The sequence below is a fragment of the Cavia porcellus genome, unplaced genomic scaffold (genome assembly GCF_034190915.1).
Source record: "Cavia porcellus strain 051 isolate PalLab524CR breed Dunkin Hartley unplaced genomic scaffold, mCavPor4.1 scaffold_25, whole genome shotgun sequence".
In the NCBI taxonomy this organism is placed as follows: domain Eukaryota; kingdom Metazoa; phylum Chordata; class Mammalia; order Rodentia; family Caviidae; genus Cavia; species Cavia porcellus.
The window spans coordinates 41,518,791-41,537,794 of NW_026947508.1; the positions used below are offsets into that span (position 1 = coordinate 41,518,791).

General features: G+C 50.0%; 1 protein-coding gene across 1 annotated transcript; it reads left to right on the top strand.

The window, feature by feature from the left end:
• Positions 1 to 16,438: 16,438 nt before the first annotated feature.
• On the top strand, positions 16,439 to 18,307 carry Foxe3 (forkhead box E3). Its single transcript, XM_063236431.1, has one exon. The coding sequence runs from the start codon at positions 16,688 to 16,690 to the stop codon at positions 17,603 to 17,605; it is 918 nt and encodes a 305-aa protein (XP_063092501.1). The 5' UTR covers positions 16,439 to 16,687; the 3' UTR covers positions 17,606 to 18,307.
• Positions 18,308 to 19,004: the final 697 nt, after the last annotated feature.

The window sequence follows — 19,004 nt, forward strand, 5'->3', positions numbered from 1 at the left end:
TGCTCGATGCTAAGGTGTGAGAATGGGAAACGGTTTGAAATGTTCAGTTTAAGTCCTGCTTTTCTGATTATGTTTGCTCCCGCCTCCAGACTTCTTTAGGAAACCAACTCACCAAGGCCTGCACCTCTAGGACATGGTTTGTTTACTTACCAAGACTTCCAGAGAGGTGTGCAGGGGTGATGCAGGAGCAGACAGACAAGAAGGACTGTGACTCCTCCTCACCACTCCTCTACCCTAAGGGCGAAGAGGCAGCAGATCACACTTCTCAAAGGTGAATGCAAAGGGCCTCTGCAGCCAGGAAACCGGGGGCTACTTCTGCAGATACAGAGCAGGGCATGGGAGGCAGAACCTGACGCCACTGCAGTGTCACACAGGTGAGTCAGTTGCATCCTGTGCCTCGGTGCAACTGTTCATCTGTGCAGGGAAAGGCTTCTTCTGGCTCCTTGGCACAGAGCAGCCAGTGCAGAAAGGAAGTGCTGGGAAGGGAGCAGTGCAGTGCTCAGGTCACTGTGCTCAGCACAGCCTCTAGCCACTGATACTGAAGCTGTTAAACAAGCCCTAATCACTTAATGAGCAATGAAAATGGTGCCTCCTTCCTCCACTTAATTGCCCCTTTGAAAACAACACACAGGAGATTTATGGTCCCACCATAATTGCCTCGTAAAACCCTGGAGTTCAAGACTGCCACGCCTTGTTTCTGGGAAGAATTTAGAGGCACACACACACACACACACACACACACACACACACAGGGCAAGAAATTCCTGGACTACTGCCTTGTCCTTGGCTTCCTGGAACCCAAGACCATAGGCCAGCGCCTGCCTCCCTGCACAGCCATGTTGTTCCCAGCGTGTTTCCTGAGGCCCTGCTTCCTGATCACTTCTGTCACTGGGAGAGTATAAGGAACATAAGCAAAGGGCACCAAGGTGGCCCAGGCTCCCTGAAGGTCAGGAGGCGGGCCTGTTGGAGAGGACACCAACCTCTGAGCCACAGGGCAGGAGAGGGCAGGAGGAGAGGGCAGGGGACACGCAGGCTGACCTCGGCCAGGGAAGGACACAGCTCACAGGGAGATGAATAACAGGAGGAAGGTTCATATTCTCTTTACAGAAACCAGTTTCCTTTTGCTACCTAATAACTGGACTAACAATCACTGGCACCAAGTTTAGGACTGGCCTCTGTGTTTGCTATGCCCTGCATAGTGATTCCTTTAGTTCAGAACCAGCTAGGAAATACCTAATGTTCATCACAGGCCTCACCTGGGATAGGTTTTTCTGTTTGTTTGTTGTAGTATGCATGTGTGTGTTTTTAGTTTTTTGAAACAATGTCTCACTATATAATTCAGGCTGGCCTTGAATTCACTCTGCAGCCTTGGCTGGCTTTCAACTCAAGGTGATCCTCCTGCTTCAGTGCTGGGATTACCAGTCTATACAGTCATGCTCAGCTTTCTTTGTTTTTGAGACAGAGGCTGGGTATGCAGTTCAGGCTGGCTTTAAATTTGAGATCCTCCTGCCTCAGCTGGCTTGATGCTGGGATTACAGATCTGTATCACCATGCCTGTCTGGTTTGCGACTTTCAATTTTTTATTTTTATTTTTTGTTGGAGCTAGGTTTTGTTACTGTATAGTTAGGTGGTTTTCTTCTTTTCTCAGTTGCTTCGATCAGCAGTTTTTTACTGTTTTACTTTATTCACTGTTAGCTAATTTCTTTCACTTTGGAACTTTTGATTTTTTTTTTTTTTTATCTTTTTGAGACAGGATCTTGCTATGCAGTTCAGGTTGGCCTTGGGCTCACTTTGTAGCCCAGGTTGATCTCAACCTTGCAAGGATCTTCCTGCCTCAGCTTCCCGAGTGCTGGGATTATAGATATGTGCCATCACACCCGGCTAATTCTTAATACAATGGGACAGAGTGATCATTTTAGGATTTGAATCATATCACACTGCTCATGCATTCTCAAGTGGCTTCCCAATCATAACAAGGCAACCCCATTGTGCTGTTGCACCCTGCATCCCTTGGCTTGGGCCACATTGACCTTGTTTGCCTCTCATGGTTAAGGTTTAGATCTGGATGTACCCCTAGAATGTCAGGCACCAGAGGTGGGGCTTTTGGCAGGTGATTGAATTATGGGGCTCATAGCTGACTTGTTCTTAGGAGGTCAAGGCTGGTCAGAAGAGGTGGGTTACAGGGTGTGGCCTGGACCTCCCTCCAAGCTCCTCCTTTCTCTCTCTGCTTCTAAACACCCTGAGGTCAGCAGCTGTCCTCTGCCTGCTGTCCTGCCCTGGAGCTGGCTGACCATGTCAAGACTTGAAACTTCTAAAAGTGAGCCGCCAAAGAAACCTCTCCTTTAGGCTGGGTATTGTGTCCAAAATGATGAGGAAAGTGACTAAGACCCCCACACCCACACCACTGTCTTAGCCTTTCCACTCCCTGGAATGCTTTTCCATTGCATCCACACAGCTCCCTCGCTGATCATCTTCAAGGGCTTTCCTCACCTCTTAAATAAAATAGGGCCCCCTCCCTCTGTTGTCCTCCTGAATTGATTTCTGTCCATAGTGCTGGCAACTTTGCAAGACACAGCATAGTATAAGATTTGCTTATTTGTTTTGCTTCATGTCTGGCTGTCTCCACTAGGAAGTAAACTCTAGAGGACCAAGATTTTTGTCTTTGTTGTATCTCAAACATCTAGCACAATGCCTGTGACATAGTGGATGCTCAGAAGATATTTGTTTGTTTCCATAGTGGGGGACAGCTGTACGCCCCCTGACCTTTCCTCCTGTCCTTTAGTTCAGAGGTTGTAAGTGGGCTTGAAAATTGGTGCCTTCTCCAACAGGAATTGCCTCCTGACTTTCTGGGGCACTGGGCATTCATGGTGCATCTGGTCTACCTTCCTTATGGGACTTAGGAAGCAGAGATGCAAGGAAACATCGCTGTACTGATAATGGGGCACCAACTGGAATGGAGCTTTGAAAAAGATAAAGCCCACCCTCATGGAACTGAGCCAGATGGCTGAAGCAGATGTTCAATACCCAGAGGTCTAAGCAAAGGTGCTTGTGCTAAATGCTGAGCAAGCAGGTGGCAGATGTGATGAGTGGTCTGATTATGTCCAGGGATGTCCAAGTGACCTGCTCTAGAGAGCTTTTTTTTTGGAGGATGGAAGATTAAGATGATGAGGGTTTGGAGACATGAGGGTTTGAGTTTTTTAAAAAAGTGCTAGAAAGTTGCCTCTCTAGATCCTTAAAGGCAATGTGACTTCATGCAGAAGGAAGCCATCTTCAAACCAGGAAATGGAGATGGTCCCTACTCTGCCGGATCCAAGCTCAGTACCCTGGCACCAGCCATCTCAGGCCTGGAGCACTGGCTACCTCATTGATGGGAAGAGGTTGGGAGCAACGTGTGAAATACTTGTCAGCTGGAACTTGTAGATATACCTTAAGTACCAGCCCTTTCCCTGTTTTTTTCTTGTCAAGCCTTTTACCATTCAGTGCCCCTCTCCCTGGCCTTGCCTGAACATGGGGAACAGTATGAGGAAGGGAAACATCTACTCATCCTGAATGCACAACTGTCAGTTCACAGCAGTCAACAACTGACAGAAGATTAGACTGATCTCTGCTGCACCCAGCATGGTTCACTTTGAAGCCGTTGACCAGATCTTCCCTTAGCCTCTAGGTTTGGTGCCTGTTGTCCCATAGGAGCATGACACTGGAATGCATGGGCATTAGGGTTAGGGCAGGGAGTAGTTCCCTGTGGTGTGGCTCTCGGGAGCTCCCTGTACACGCATATACTCATGCATGCACACACACGCATGCCATATACCTGTAGGACCCAGCACAGCCCCCCTCCCTTCTGTTCCTAGGCAGGATGGAATAAATCCTTCTCTGTTGATGGGTAAGTAAGGGTGGGAAGTTGACAAGGAGGCATCAAACACTGTTCTTCCCATGATTAGTGCGAAGGGAGGACTGGCTCATGCATTCAGCACACTTTCACCTGCCAGGGCCAGCCCAGGCACAGGGCAACGGGAAAGCCGTTCTCGTGAACCAGACCTGAGACCTGGCCTCAGTGGCCGCGTCCCAGCAGAGCAAACAGGCTCGTGTAATTATAAGTGAACTCTATACTAGTGAGTCCAAGTGGGAACCCACAGAAAGAAAATCTAGATTCCCTTTGGAGTGGACTGTGATAAAACGTGGTTTGGGGTGAGGTGTCTGCCTGAGCTGGGCTGAAAGGGACAGAAATGCATTGCAAAGACACAGGGCAAGATAGTGTGAGAAATGGTGAAGTGCCTGGTCCAGGGGTAGAGCACAGGGTGGCTTTGGAGTTGTCTTACCTGTAACAATTTGGCTGGCAAGCAGCCCTGAGAAACCCTCCCAGGACTCGGTGCCTGCCCACCTTTCCTTGTGCCCCCTGTACCAAGAGGGCTTTGGATGAGCTCCTAGAGACCAGAAGACCTCTGTCTTTCTTGTTTCCTGTGACACCCTTTGCTTGGCCATTTGTTTTGTTTCTTCAAGTTAGGCTTTCTGTGTTGCTTCAATGTCCCCTAAAAAGGCCTCTCTTTTCTCCCTCCCTGACTTCATCCTCTCAGGACAGAGGGTCTTGCTTGCTCCAAGGAGGCCTCTCTGGCACTCAGGCCTGCACTGGCCTCCTTGTCTGATCACCTAAAATGGCTCTAGTACCCATGTCAGCCTGTGCAACAGCATCTGCTTCACGAAAGCCATCATGGCATGTGCACTATTAGGGTGCTGTTTCTCACAGCAAGAAACCCATTACAGTCAGCTTAAACCCAGAACAGGGACACGAGCACAAAGGACTTGGAAGTCTAAAGGGACCCAGTCTCAGAAAAGCCCCATCTCCTCCTAGATTTGCCTTCTCCACCCTCAGATCACACAGGGGCGCAGATGATGGCTCACGGCACCTGACAATCCAGCCACATAAAAACAGTGTCCAAATTCCCAAGAGAGAAGGTGATTGGCCCAGTTAAGCTAAGAGTCCAACTCCTGCCCACTCAGCTCTGGGTAAGGGGATGGGACCACATGTGGCTGCAAGGCTGCACCTCTGGGAGCCATTTCTGAGTTACGTGGATTGGTGTGTGGACAGCTCTGAGTGAAGGGAAATTGTCACAGCCGAGCTGATACTCCGAAGATGTTGTAGTCAGGATTTACAAGGAAATAAATTTAAAACAGGACACAATTTATAGGATTGTTTTATAACAGTCACACAAAGAGTCAAATGAAGACAAATGCAAGCAATCTATCCACACACTAGAGACCCAAAGAATTCAGTTGAGGGCCTGGATTCTGTGGCAATGTCCTGCATGAGTCCAGCTGGAGACCTACAGCCCATGGCAATGTCATCTGTAAGTCCAATGGAGGCCTAGAGTCCACAACAATGTCTGATGCAAGTTGGTATCAAGAATCTGTACTGGGAAGGTTTGTGGGGGAAACTAGAAAGTCTGCACCAGCAGTTATGAAGGATCTGTGCCAGCAGGCTGAGAGATCTGCACTGGAGCCAGGAAGTGATGCTCAAGGTAAAGACCAGAGCTCTCCTGAAAACAACCGCAGCCATCCTCAGCAACAGTGACTGTTGTTGAGGATGGTCCCTGAGTTCTTCTGGCGATAAGAATAGCTGAGTTTGTATCAGGAAAACCAGTATGACAAGCTTCTCCAGGAGAATCAACAGCACACCATCTTCCCCTCCAATTCTGCTTTTATACTGTTGTCAATAATCCTCAGCTGAGCCTTCCACATCCAGAACTACACTGATTCAGTTCATCTGGGTGTTACAAGTTGACCTAGGTGTCCATTTTATTTTATTTTATTTTATTTTGTCTTTTTCCTTTTTATCGGTACTGGAGATCTAACTCACAACTGCCTGCTTGCAAGGCAGGTGCTTATGCCACTGAGCTAAATCCCCAGCCCAAGGTGTCCATTTTATACTTCTACTGTGATGAGACTAAATGTTCTTATGAATTCCCAGACAGTCCTATTGCCCTGTGACTTTGGGCAAGTCCCTGACCTCTTGGAGCTGCAGCTTCTTCACTTATAACACAGCAGATGGTGGGACTGAGTGTTTCCTGTGGTCTTGTAACTTGCTAGGTTTGAGGCCAGTTATTTTTCCTCCCTGAGCCTTACATCTTCTCATCTGTAAAATGGGAGTAAAGACAGCCACTTCACAGGCTGTGGTCAGATGTTACATACAACATATTTCACATTCACTGCACATCTCTTCTGCCTCTGCTGCTCTGTTGCACATGGGGAATCTTGTTACAGAAATAGTTGTGCTCTCAAGATTTGCAGTTAAGTGGGGGAAGGAGTTAAGTGAGCAAGCACTTAGCACCTGGCGTGACAGTGGCTGTGACACAGGGAAGCACAGGTGCTGTGGGAATTTGGATTAGGAAACTTAGCCCTAAGTCTTCCTGGAGGAGGTGGCACATGCTGAGCATTTCAAATGGGAAGGAGAACAGAGAAAATAGGAAAGGTGTTCCAGGGAGAAGTGCTGACATTTGTAAGGGGCCCCCAGGAGAATGAGAGAAAGAAGTAGCCTGGGCCAGGTGTGGGAGGGACATAAGAGATGGGCTACAAATCCATCGCTTCCTAGATTTACTTGTACTTTTTATCTATGAAGCTTCTTTGAGGGAAAAACCAAAAATACTCTATTTTTAAAACCTGGGAATCCCCTGGGTAGAGTTTTCAAGTGGAGATGAAAAGAAGTGAGCTGACCATAGCAGAGCGCTGGGGGGAAAGATTCTTTCTGGATTAGGCTGCCTGCCTGGTCTTCCTTATGGTGAGGGATGCTCACAATCCCATCCAGTGGCTGGTGCTAGGGCTGGGGATACATCTAAAAATAGGAAGGCGAGTGAGCCAAGAGCAGCCGGGCAGGCAGGCCTGGGAGGAGCATGAACGTCTCCTTCCATTGTAGGAAACAGACTCATTACATTCTGAGCAAAGGCTGCTCTCAATGTGCCTGGGAGAAAACAGGCAGTTATTGCACCCAAATGTGCCAAAGCTCTGTTAATGACTGCACCATCCAGATGCTCTTCTGGCATCTGGGAAGGCCCTGCTAGGCACCCAACCTTCTAGACTCTGGTGTTCTACTCTTTGAGCAGAAAGATGTAAGATCTCCTGAGAGTCTTGAGGTGAGCGACTGCCCAACTCTGTGCCTCTCAAGGCAGTCTTGGGGATCCTTGTCTGAACAGACTATGGTATGGAATCAAGCCTATTGGCCTGAAGGGTGATGAGAGAAGAGGCCCTGGAGAGGTCAGAGCTGCAGGTGACCTGGGAGGTGGCTTCTAATCTTAGGCATTTTCAAATTTAGCTGCAGCTTCCGAAGAGTGAGTCTATAGGGAAAAAGTGATTTGCAAACTCAAAGCCCCAAGTACACTCAGGAGATTTCTACCCTTGTTATTGGAGTCTGTGCCTAGATCCCCAATCTCACAAAAAAGTGCACCACAAAGGCCCAAATGAATGAGACAAATGATATGATCTTTAGGACACCAGAAGGACCACAACCCTCTGCAGAGTTCTTAATTCTGGGGGCTGAGACAGACAGTGTCTTTGGGAAACTCATATTTATTCAAAGGAGGAAGGGGTTACAGTGGAAAACACAGGAAACCTGAGCAGGATCTTGGGAGGGGTTCAAAGACCCCTCCAAGCAACAGAGGATGTTAATTAAGGAGAACTATCCTAGGAGAAAGTCTCCAGGTGGCCTCAGCTGGGGCCTAGCTTGTCCCCTGAGGTGTCTCCTTGTTCTCAGGTCAGCCATGACTGGGCCATGTCAGAGCCCTGCATTTGTACTCAGCTTCAGCAGCTCCTGAACCCTGTAGCACTTTCTAGCTGGGTGACCAGGCAGCAGCTCTGTGAATTTCAATTCTCATTATCTTTCCTTTCTTCCCCATTTTCTCTCTCCATCTTCTCCTCTCCACAGAACTAGAGAATGATCTTAGGGCCTGCACACTGAGCTATTCTTCCGGTTCCTTTTTAATTTTTTTTTCATTTTTTAGTTTGACATAGAGTCTAAATAAGTCACTACATTGCCCATGCTAAGTTTAAACTTGCGATTCTCCTGACTCAGCTTTCTAGAGTTCTGGAATAATCAAGCATAAATCACCACACCCAACATTCTCTCCTCTTTGGATTTAGGATAGTTTTTAATTTACTTTTTTGGGTTAATTAATGCATACTTATTGGGAGGGTTTTGAAAATCTTGTCAAGCCATTTTTGAAAAGATTCTACTTTGCACATGATCCCAGGATTCATAATGTGCAAAAAAACTGTAGCCCAGAGTTAAACTCTCTGACTCCTATTCCTTATTGGTTTTTGTTTGTTTATTTTCTGAGACAGACTTGCTATATCTCCGAAGTCAGTCTCAGACTTGGCTCAGCCTCAGCCTCCCGAGTAGTGAAACTATAGGTGTGCACCCCCATACCTAGCACATCATAGCCACATAGTTCTTTCCCCCCTGAGGTTGCATTGTGATTGGTATCTGACATTTTAAATCTGTATAAACCCAAAAACTTTTTGTTGGCATATTAACTTGTTTATAGTAAAGTGCTTACAAGCACAGGAGTACAAGTTGATGAATAATGTTCAAAATTTTAATTCCTTAAAAACAAAAAGTTAAAATTACCTAAGATTAAAACTGTTGGCATTTTGTTGTATTTCCTCTCCTTTCCAACCATTGAAAGCAAGCTATGTAACTTTTATAGCCTGCTTTTTATATGTAGCATCTTATGAATATTTTTTCATGTCATTAAAAGTTCTTTAAAAACAGTTAACACTTGCCTACTGTTGAAGAGAATGGATTCAACCTGATTACAGAATATTTAAGCTAGCCAGAGCCTGCTGGAACACACCAGTTCTTCTCTTTCTACCTTTCTAAGCTCCATCTTCTTGCTCTTCTTAACCCTTTCCCACTCATCCTCTTCCAAAATATTATAGGCTTAATATTTTGTGGGAGGTGAATGTTACCAAAGAATTAGCTTTTGTACAAATTCTACAAGAAAGAAATTGAGGTCTATGATGATCACGGGGATTGTTCTCGGTCATCCAGCCAGATAATCTTTCATGGAGCCCTATTGCCTGGTCCCTGCTTGGGTCACTTCTTAAATGGAAGCCAGTGGTAATACATTGTATCCACTCTTTTTCCTCTTCTTCTCCAACTGCCCACCTGTATCTGTAAGAGAATGTGTCCTTCCTTGTGCTCAGGAGCTGAGAGCTCTTGGGGCAGCTGGTTATTGGTGGGCAGCTTACACAAGGCTGAAAGATGAATGCTGCACAAGACAGCCAACTCCAGCCTCGCTTCTGGCCTCCTCTCCTGTCCCTCTGAAGCAGGCACTGGTAACAGCTCCTCTTCCTCCTTTCTAATAGCATTTTTTTCCTTTTCAGTATTTATTCTCAGCTACACAGCAATTCACTTTGTGGGAAAATGATTCTTCCCAGTCCAAGAGTAGGTAGATCCTAGATAGAAGGAAGCCTAGAAGGAAGTCATTTCTCCTTGCCAGTGATTGATCTAGGATCATGATCCACTTCTGGCCAATGAAAGTGTAAGAGAAATTTAGGGAAGGGGCAGGAGCTTTTCTTTCCTATGAAATAGGCAAAGAAAGATGTAACCTTTCTTGTTCTGAACAACTGGAACTCACATATGGCAGCTCTGGCTGCATTACCTTGTGCCAGTCTAAAAGATGAAGCCGAGTCATGAGGGACAGCCTGACTGAGAATATTATAGAGAAGGGGAGCCAGATTCCTAACTGCTCCCATCTCTGACCTTCTTGCTCAGGAGAAAATGTGTTTCATTACAGCTGCAATTCATTTGAGTTTTGTATTACTCGATGCCCAAAACATCCTAGGTGATAAATATTTCCAGCACATCTTCCACATTGGTGATTGTACAATAGTAATCTTACATCACTTTCCAAATCCTTCAGAGGTGGTGGCTTCTCTTCTTTTTCTGCTTTTTGAGTCACCCTTTTTTCTAGCTCTTAATGCACCAAAACTGTAAGGAAGGCGCTTTGTAGTAGAGTTTAAGAATGGGGATTTTAAAAACAACTCCCTCATATGATAGTAGTTGTGCTTTTAATATCCATTGATGGATTAAAAATCATGACAAAAATAAAAACAACTGCAAAGCTTTTACATGTGTTTGTGTTTATCCATTGCAGCAGCATTTACATCCACTTGAGAAATATTCATATTTGTGTGAGACACACTGTGCATCCAGCTTGGGGATATCGTTGGGTGCTGCATGGTTTCCAGATGCCTTGAGCTAAGGGGCCTAGAAGGCGATCATCTCAGAGTCCTCCTGGTGCTCCAGGAACTTCGGTGTCTAATGTCTAACACCGGAATGGGGCTCAACCAGTCTGGTGGACAGCACCTCTCTCTTTGGCTTTCCTGGAAATGAGAAACAGGGAGGCCTGAGAGCACTGAGTCTTTGAAGGTGCAGAGCCTAGGTAGATGGCAGATGCTGACAGCCCCAAATAACACAGAGCATACTTCAGATGCCGTGTGTGGTGTGCGGTTTAGGAGCGGCTAGAATTACACCCCTGGGGCTGAGCCAATATTGTCTAAGTCTGAGCTGAGCCTGGACCCTGCTAAATCAAGGACTGAGTGGGGGGTCTCAGAGCTGCGCAGAGTGGCAGGAAGGGCAGGCTGGTTTCTTGCTGGAGATCAGGTACAAGGACCTTTTGCTTTTTGAGATGTATGTGCTCATTTGTTCATTTGATGGGCTACTCCTGAATGCTTATGGAGTTGTGCAACTCCTCAGCCTGGCACAGGGCTCAGGGATGAGGGGGCCCAGCCCTGACTTCAGAGCTATGTACATCCTTTGTGCAGCTGGAAGAAGGATGGAGCATGTATTAAAGTCTGTCTGGGTACAGCCAGGCCAGAGACGTCTTGGCCCTTTTGCCTGCGGCAGAAGAGAGGAAAAAGAAAATGGGAAATGTTTTCTAGGAGATAATGGTCATCTTTTGAGAGTGACTCTCAAGGGACAAACAGGAATGTGCCAGGCAGATCACTGCAGAAAGGCCCCTCCAGGCAGATGGCCAGTAGAAGAGATTAGTTCTCTGCCTTTGGGTGGGAAAGCCCTCAGGGATGTTTGGTGCACCCTTGGAAAGGTGGGCAAAGGTGGAAGGTTTTTCTTGGTTCCTGTTTTGTGTTTTTGGTATTAGGGATTGAACTGAAGGCCTTGTACAGGGAAATGCACTACCTCTGAGCAACACCCCCAGCTCAAAGCCAAGTTTTTCAAAGGGAAAGATGAGATTTGTTGCAATCAAGTTCTTAGAAGATGGACAGATTGTTTGGAAAAATAGATAAAACTATGTGCTGAAGTCTGGAAGCCTGGGTTGATTTGCTTTTGATTAGCAAAGGCTCAGAGTGGGAGGGCATCTGGAACTTGGGGTGGAAGCAGCTAATGTGACTAGAGAATGTGAATGTTGTGGGGAAGCAGGACTACAGCCCAGGGAATAGAGAGAAACACCACCATTGGTGTGCACAGGTCAGTCCTGTGGCTCAGCCAGCAGACTGCTGAGTCAGTCTGACTCCTGACAGAGGTGGGCAGCTAGTGGAAGTGGCTCTTCCTGCTGAGGGGACAGGGAATCAGAGGGGAGGCAGGGAGAACAGCCAGGTAGTCACTGGGGTCAAAACAGGAAGTACTGATACTGGGCAAAATAAGGACGAGACTGACAGACAGGAGAAGAAAGTTTTAGAGCAAGTTCTCAGACATGTCGGGCCTCCATGACTGAAGATGGTTGGAGAGGGAAAGCAAGGAGCAGAAGATGACGGCCAGTTTCTAACTATGGGACCAAGCTGGTGGCCAACCTATCATGGGAGATGGACACCTCCAGGCTCTCTTCCATCCAGCCTGCAGTGAAAGGGAATGAGGTGTCTGCTGCTCCTCAAGGCCGATCCTTGGAGCACACCTCCTCTCCGTCAGCCTCCCATCTGGCCTCTTGGCCTCCAGTTTCTTCCTGTCTAGCCCATCTCCTGGGGACTGAAGCATCTAAATGGAAGATCTGATCAGGTCAATGAACTAGTGGAAACATTTCAAAGATCCCTATGTTCAGCCCATTAGCCTGGCAAATAAAATCAGCTATAATCTGACCCAATTTGCCTCCTTTGTCTGAGTCCCTTGATGCCCTTTGCCAGCTACAGGGAATTAGAACTGTAATAATGATGACAGTCAGTAGCCACCTGGCACTGGAACATGTAGGCTGTGCCCTCAGAACTTCATTTTCAGGGAAACAGCGGAAGTCTTGCATTCCCCAGAATGGGCCCCGTATTCTTGCTATCATACCTCTCACCCACAGTTTTCTGTCTTCCCATCATCTGATGGGAAGTTCATGCCATCTCATGAACTGAGCCTTCCATCACACCAAGTGGAGTTGGGTAGACAAACACATGGAGGACAATGAAAGCAAGGTAAGTGCAGTGACTGAGATGTTCAGGGGACACAGAGAATGAGTTCAATGCAGGAAGCCGAAGGAACTTGGCGACTGCTCAGGTTGGCCCTTTGAACTCTTACTGGGTTAGTTTTGGAAGGGAAATCATTTGGACCTTTCAAAGGTCTGGGAATTTTGAGCAAGGACCAACTTAGCCAAGCTGGCCAAGCTCTGTTTCTCATGTTCCTGCTGCCATCCCTACTCTGTCTGCATCCTAAGTGGCCATCTTATTCAAGAAGCATCTGTGTGGCTCCCTCCTCCTAGTCACAGTGAAGAAGGCAGAGGCTGGTCTAATCCATCCCTTGGGTCCACATCTGCCCCTGGGGCAGCCTCCACACAGATCCTTAGGACTGGCACAATGAAGGACCAGAGGGATGAAGAAGGGGAACCCCTTCCTAATGCTCTTTCACCAGTCAGGCCTACACTCACTGCCTTCCCTGTGCCTGGCTCAGACTCCTCTGGAACAGGACCCTGCAGCCAAGCCTGGGGTTGCCGCTCCCATTCCTAGTGCAGGAACAACCTGGCCCTAAAGGGCATTGCTACGGTGGGGTCCCAAGTCACTCCTCAGATTGGTTGGAACTGCCTGCTTCAGGCTCCCGAGGAATGAGCTAAGGGCCACTCTAGTTTGAGGTGCGAGGAGGAAGAAAAACCTTCTGGGCCACTATGTAGTCCAAAATGGTGTTGGTGGTGGTAGAGGTGTCTAGGCTTTCCTATGGGGCCTAAGTCCCTTCTGCTCTCTCTGGGCTAGGGTTCCTTAACACTGTGATAGAGGGCTTCAGAAATATGTAACTCTAGGATGGTCTGCAGCTAGAGGTGTTAGAGGACTGTTGTAGGAAGCTTTAAGGAATCAGGTGACAGCTCAGGCTGGCCTCTTGTGACTCTTTCTCTCTAGAGCCCTGAAAGCACAATTATGGGACACTCCCAGAAAAATCTTGGGGAGGGACCTGAGATGACTTCAACCCTCTCTCCTAGACTGAGTACTTGTAAGTTCTTGCACCACCACAGCTGCTTGCCTTGCAGTATGTCTAGGCCAGTGGTATCTCTTCCCCTAGAGGGGAAGGGGGTCTGGATGGGGGTCTAGTGCACACAGCTTTGGACGAGGCTGGGAATTTCCACTCCTATCTAGAGAGCCATCAACGCTGTGTGCCCTGACCCGAGCCTTTGGCCTCCAAAGGGCAGTGGGAAGGCCGGCCCCAGGGCCAATCCCTGGCCATTAATCCCTCCTGCCAGTCTGAATATCCACCCAGTGTGGTCAGACAAAGGACTGCCCAGCCCAGCCAGTGTGTTTCTCCCGCCCCAGGGGCTCCACTCAGACGTTGGGCCGCCTGGAATCCAGGCCCATGAGAAAGGGGATGCCTTCACTGGCCATCTTATGCCCGGATGCTCAGCCGCATCACGTCCGGCCCAGGGCCTGTGAAAAGAGAGCCCAGCCACGCTGAAAACGCGGATTAGCCCTTGGGCCGCCCCCTGACACTGGCCTGCTCTACTCTGGGAAGCAGGCCCAATGGAGGGGGCCAGACAGGCACAAAGAACTAGAAAAAGTCTAGGTTCTCACCCTTTGGGCCAACTCCCCGCCCATTCTCCTTAGGATCAGCATAGCCAAGTGAGCATTCAGTATCATCTATTGAATATACTATGTCCCAGTTTGCATACATGGTTGCATACAAAAATCAAAAGTACAAGAAAACTGCACTTGGTGATAGGGGGTAACAAGAGCCAATCTCATCCTGACCCCTTCACTCTCTGGAGGTGTGAGACAGAGGCTGTGGTGGACTGCCTTTTTGGAAGGGCTGTATCCCTCAAGGGAAGCAGGCAAGGGAGTGGCCAAGGTGCCATAAGCACTGTCTCTGCGCCTGTTGTATAGTCAGGGAAAATGACAGTCTTACCAAGTGTCCAAGCAGACCAGGCATTTTTGTACAAGATTCATAACAATGCTTAGAAAAGATGTCACTGCTCCCACTTGGCAGGTTAGGAGATGGGCTCAGATGGGAGGTCGCTCTGCTCTTAGAACTTAAGTCTATGTTGCTATGGCTGCTTGTCTTGCCCTCCTCTGGGTTAGCTGTGTGGAGTGACTGCACTGTCCTGTGTTCCTTACAGACTGAGCTGTGGCAGTAGAACGCTCATTGGAGAGGGACTGAGGCAGAGACTGTTTAGTGTAAACCTGGCTGCTGATTCTGTTGTTGTGGGTAGGGCACTGTCTCTAAATCTCCATACTGTACTTCCACATTCCTGACCAACTCACTCTCTCTCTCTCTCGTACTGGACCACAATCTTTCACTTGCCAGGTAGGCACTTATATCACTGAGCTATATCCCTGGCCCCGTGACCAACTCTCTTATAGCTCCTCATGGTGCATCTCTCCACTAGGTTGTAAAACTCATCGTCTCTGTCTTGCCTTGAGCATTCACAAAGGGCCTACCCTCAAGTGCTTGGTGAATGATGCAGGCCAAAGTAGGGCTGGAAGAACTGAAGGAAAGATGGATTTGTGGCACAGATAAGACCTGACAGGGACCTCGATGTAGAGGCTGAGGCAGGCGGAGAAGAGGGCATCCATTTGAGACCTGAAATATTGCGAGGAGACCAGGATGTGGTTGGAAAGTATTGGGTTAAGGGAGAGAAACATTTCCTTTCAGTGACCGTCCATGTGATGGTGTTCAATGGGAACCCGGACATGCCGACCAGGTCAAGAGAGAGCTCAGCAGTCAATTTTGGCAAGGGAAGTATGGGGAGCTGCTGAAATTCCAAAGTAACCTATGAGATTCTAAAGACTCCATTTAAAGGACCGCGTTAGAGGAGAGGTGGAGCTGTGGCTTTGACCTCAGGTTGCATTCTAGTTCTGTCCTTATTAGCTGTATGAAGTTAGCTGCTTAAATTCTCAGCACCTTAGTTTCCTTATTCACAAAATGAGGATTGGAACACTTCACAGCAATGCCCAAGCTTAAGGCAAATAATGTATTTAACATGTTTACCAAATACATAATGCCTAATAATAGTGGCTATGACGTTACCAGCTGTGACTGGTGCTAGGAGAAGGCCCTTGGGCTCTGGGTTTGAGATGGGATTTTGACATCCTAGGCCACAGGCCAATTGACATAAGCTTTGGTCATCTATAGAGGTGCAAGGCACACTTCATTAATGCTAGGCTGGGGTGGGGCAATCAAGGCCCCAAATTTCACTAGGCCATAATCTCAAGAGCTGACCCTACACTTGGAAGCCCCCAGAATCCTTAAATTGAGCATGATAGGTCCCTCACTTGCCTCACTGTACTCCCAGCCCTGCTCCCTGTCCAGGTCCCTACATGTGGCCTGTCTGCAGGAGTAGGAAAGGCTTCAATGTAAGCTCCCTACGCCTTTCAGTTCCCTCTAGGCTGTGGTAGTTGATGGTATTTAACAAAAACTGCCAAAACCCCCTAACTCAATGAGCAGAGTAGTGTCTGGATCAGAGAGCAGCTCTCTCAGGCCTTTAGCTTGTCTCATGCTGGTCAGTGTTCTTTGAAACTTAAGGGACTGTGCAGAGCTGTGTTAACAGCAACTTCAAATTTTGGATTTGGGGAAATTCTTGATTTAAAGTAACTGAGCCATTTTTTATAATTCTGATTCCTCAAAGATGGCTCAAGAAGCCTGAAGGCCATGACTGGAATGTGGGGGACATAGCACAAGAGATACTGATTCTGACCTGGGGTCTCCAAATATAAAACCAGCCCCTGCCTTTCCCTCTGACCTTAACCCTAGTTTCCTAATTCCAGTATTGGGCCTGACATGCTCCTGCCAAGCCACAAAGGGCACTGAGGGCAAGCAAATCTTCTCTGATTCCTGTTTCAGCTGCAGAAGGAAGGATGGCAAGAGGATGGAGGAGACCCAACTGATAGGAGGAGCAAACTGGGGTGAGGTCCAGCAAAGTGCCCTGAATGGATGGATTTGTAGTTGGGACTGACCCAGAGGGGTAGGGGGAGGGGCGGAAGGAGACAGATCAAATACAGTGGGACGGGACTGGTCCAATGGAGATAGGGAAGCGATGAGACAGGGTCTAAGAAAAATTGACTCAAAGGGGCGCGAGACCGAGGGAGGGAGGAAGGGAGGGGCGAAGTAGAGGGGGCTGCGAGCGCGGGAAGGGGCTGGGGCGCAAGCTGGAGGCGCTGGCCAGCGGGGAAGGTCCTAGCCCTCTCCCCGGGGGTGGTGGGGCCTTGTCCATAAAAGGCGAGTCCAAGGGCCCTGCTCTCCCCAGCAGCGGGCAGGGGCCGCCACATCTCAAGTGCCGGGCGCAGCGACATGGACCCGCCCGCCGCTTACACAGGCTTCCCCGCCCTGCCCTCGGCCGCGCCGTCGGGGCCGCCGCCGTCGCCGCTCGCCGCGGCCGAGCCGGGCCGGGGGCCGGAGGAGGCGGCGGCGGCGGCGGCGGGCGGCGGGGAGGCGGACCCCAGCCCCGCGCCGGGCCCGGGGCGGCGGCGGCGGCGGCCCCTGCAGCGCGGAAAGCCGCCCTACTCGTACATCGCGCTCATAGCCATGGCGCTGGCGCACGCCCCCGGCCGGCGCCTCACGCTGGCCGCCATCTACCGCTTCATCACCGAGCGCTTCGCCTTCTACCGCGACAGCCCGCGCAAGTGGCAGAACAGCATCCGCCACAACCTCACGCTCAACGACTGCTTCGTCAAGGTGCCCCGCGAGCCGGGCAACCCGGGCAAGGGCAACTACTGGACGCTCGACCCCGCGGCCGCCGACATGTTCGACCACGGCAGCTTCCTGCGGCGCCGCAAGCGCTTCAAGCGCGCCGAGCCGCCGGCGCACGCGGCCGCGCCGCCCGGGCCCCCGCCGCCCTTCCCCTACGCGCCCCCCGCGCCCGGCCCCGCGCCGCCCGCGCGCCTCTTCCGCGTCGACGGCCTGCTGAGCCTGCAGCCCGAGCTGGCGGCGCTGGGCGCGCCGGAGCCGGCCTGCTGCGCTGTGCCCGACGCCTTCCCGCCCTGCGCCGCTGCCGCCTCGCCGCCGCTCTACCCGCAGCCCCCCGACCGTCTGGGGCTGCCCGCCGCGCGCCCCAGCCCTGTCCCCGGCCCCGGCCCGGGCCCGGGCCCGCTGCCCGCGGAGCCTCTGCTGGCCTTAGCCGGGCCCGCCGGCGCGCTTGGACCGCTCGGCCCCGGGGAGGCCTACCTGAGGCAGCCGGGCTTCGCTCCGGGGCTGGAGCGCTACCTGTGAGGACCTCTTGCGGGCAGGAGCACTTGGGCTGCCCGCTCCCCCAGGACCGGAAGGAGGACGGCTTCACCAGCTGGGCACAGCTCTAGGGGGCCCTCAGCTTTGCCTCCTGAACTTTGCACACTTGCTGACGCCTTCATACCCTCTCCCCGCTTTTCACCATCGAACTGAAGCGTCCCTTCCAGTTTGCCAATCTTTGGGGTCTTCTTCCTCTACCTGTGAGCTCTCTCTGTGCCCCACCTCCACAGTGCTGTCTATGAGTCCCCAATACCACCAGCAGCACAGCCCACCAATCCAATGTGCCCTGGAGAGTGGAGAGTTCCTTTGGAAGCTTCCTTCCAGTCTCAAACTGTCTGCCTATTCACTGACTCTGGGCAACCTCCTCTCATGTCTGCCAGCACATGAGATTGGACTCCTGGGTCCTCACCTAATCTCTCCACAGCTTGTCCCCACCCCACCGCCACTTACCTGTCTGTCCTCAGCTTCTTATTGAGAGGGTGCTGCCTTTCCTCATAGCCGCACTGACTGCCCTTTGTAGGCACTGAGGACAGTTCTAGATCTCAGAGACAAGCACACCAGGAGCTCCTGACTGAAGGGGGGTGTGGGGTGTGCCACTGGACCTCTTGTCTGTCCTGCCTCCTGGAAAGCATGGGACTCACCAAGGTATTAATATTTTTTAATTAAAGCTGTTTTAGTTAACAGAAAGGGCTTGGTGTGCTGGTGGTGAATTGGGGAAGTGGCTGGGGAGGACAGCTGGTGAGCTTTGTATCAGGATGCCACCTGATGTTGAACCCCCATGGTGGCACATGCCTGTAATCCCAGCACTCGGGAAACTGAAGCAGGAGGATCACCATGAATCTGAGGCCAGCATAACTTCAAAGTGAGCTCTCCATAAAAAAAAAATAAAAGATTCAGGCATAGCCGTGCACATAGTAGGTGTAGTCAAATGTTGCAAAAAAAACATCTCAAAGCTGATGGCATTGCTGCTAGTTCAGGATCGTTCCTGGCTCCTGAGGAGAAAACAGCGTTGTGTGCAAGCACTGTGCTAGGAACTGGGAATTTACCAATGAATGGGCAAAATCCCCGCCTCTTGGAGTTAGGTCATTTGGGGGTGGCATTTTCCAGTTGTTACTGCTCAGAGAAATAAGTGCCCTAGAATCCTGAAAGCATGGGTAACATAACTAAGCCACTTGGAAACGTGTAGGAAATACAGGACTTGGGGCCCCACTTGAGACCCAGGAGGTCATTAGAGTCTGTAAATGATTGGTCTGCACACAATGCCGGAGCAGAGGCACAGGGTCCGGGCTGGGGGCTCAGTCTAAAAGAGTAAAGCGCCTACTATGAGGCGCTTCTCAAAACAAGCTGCAGATCAGACGTCCCACTCTGCGGGTGTAGAGCTGGA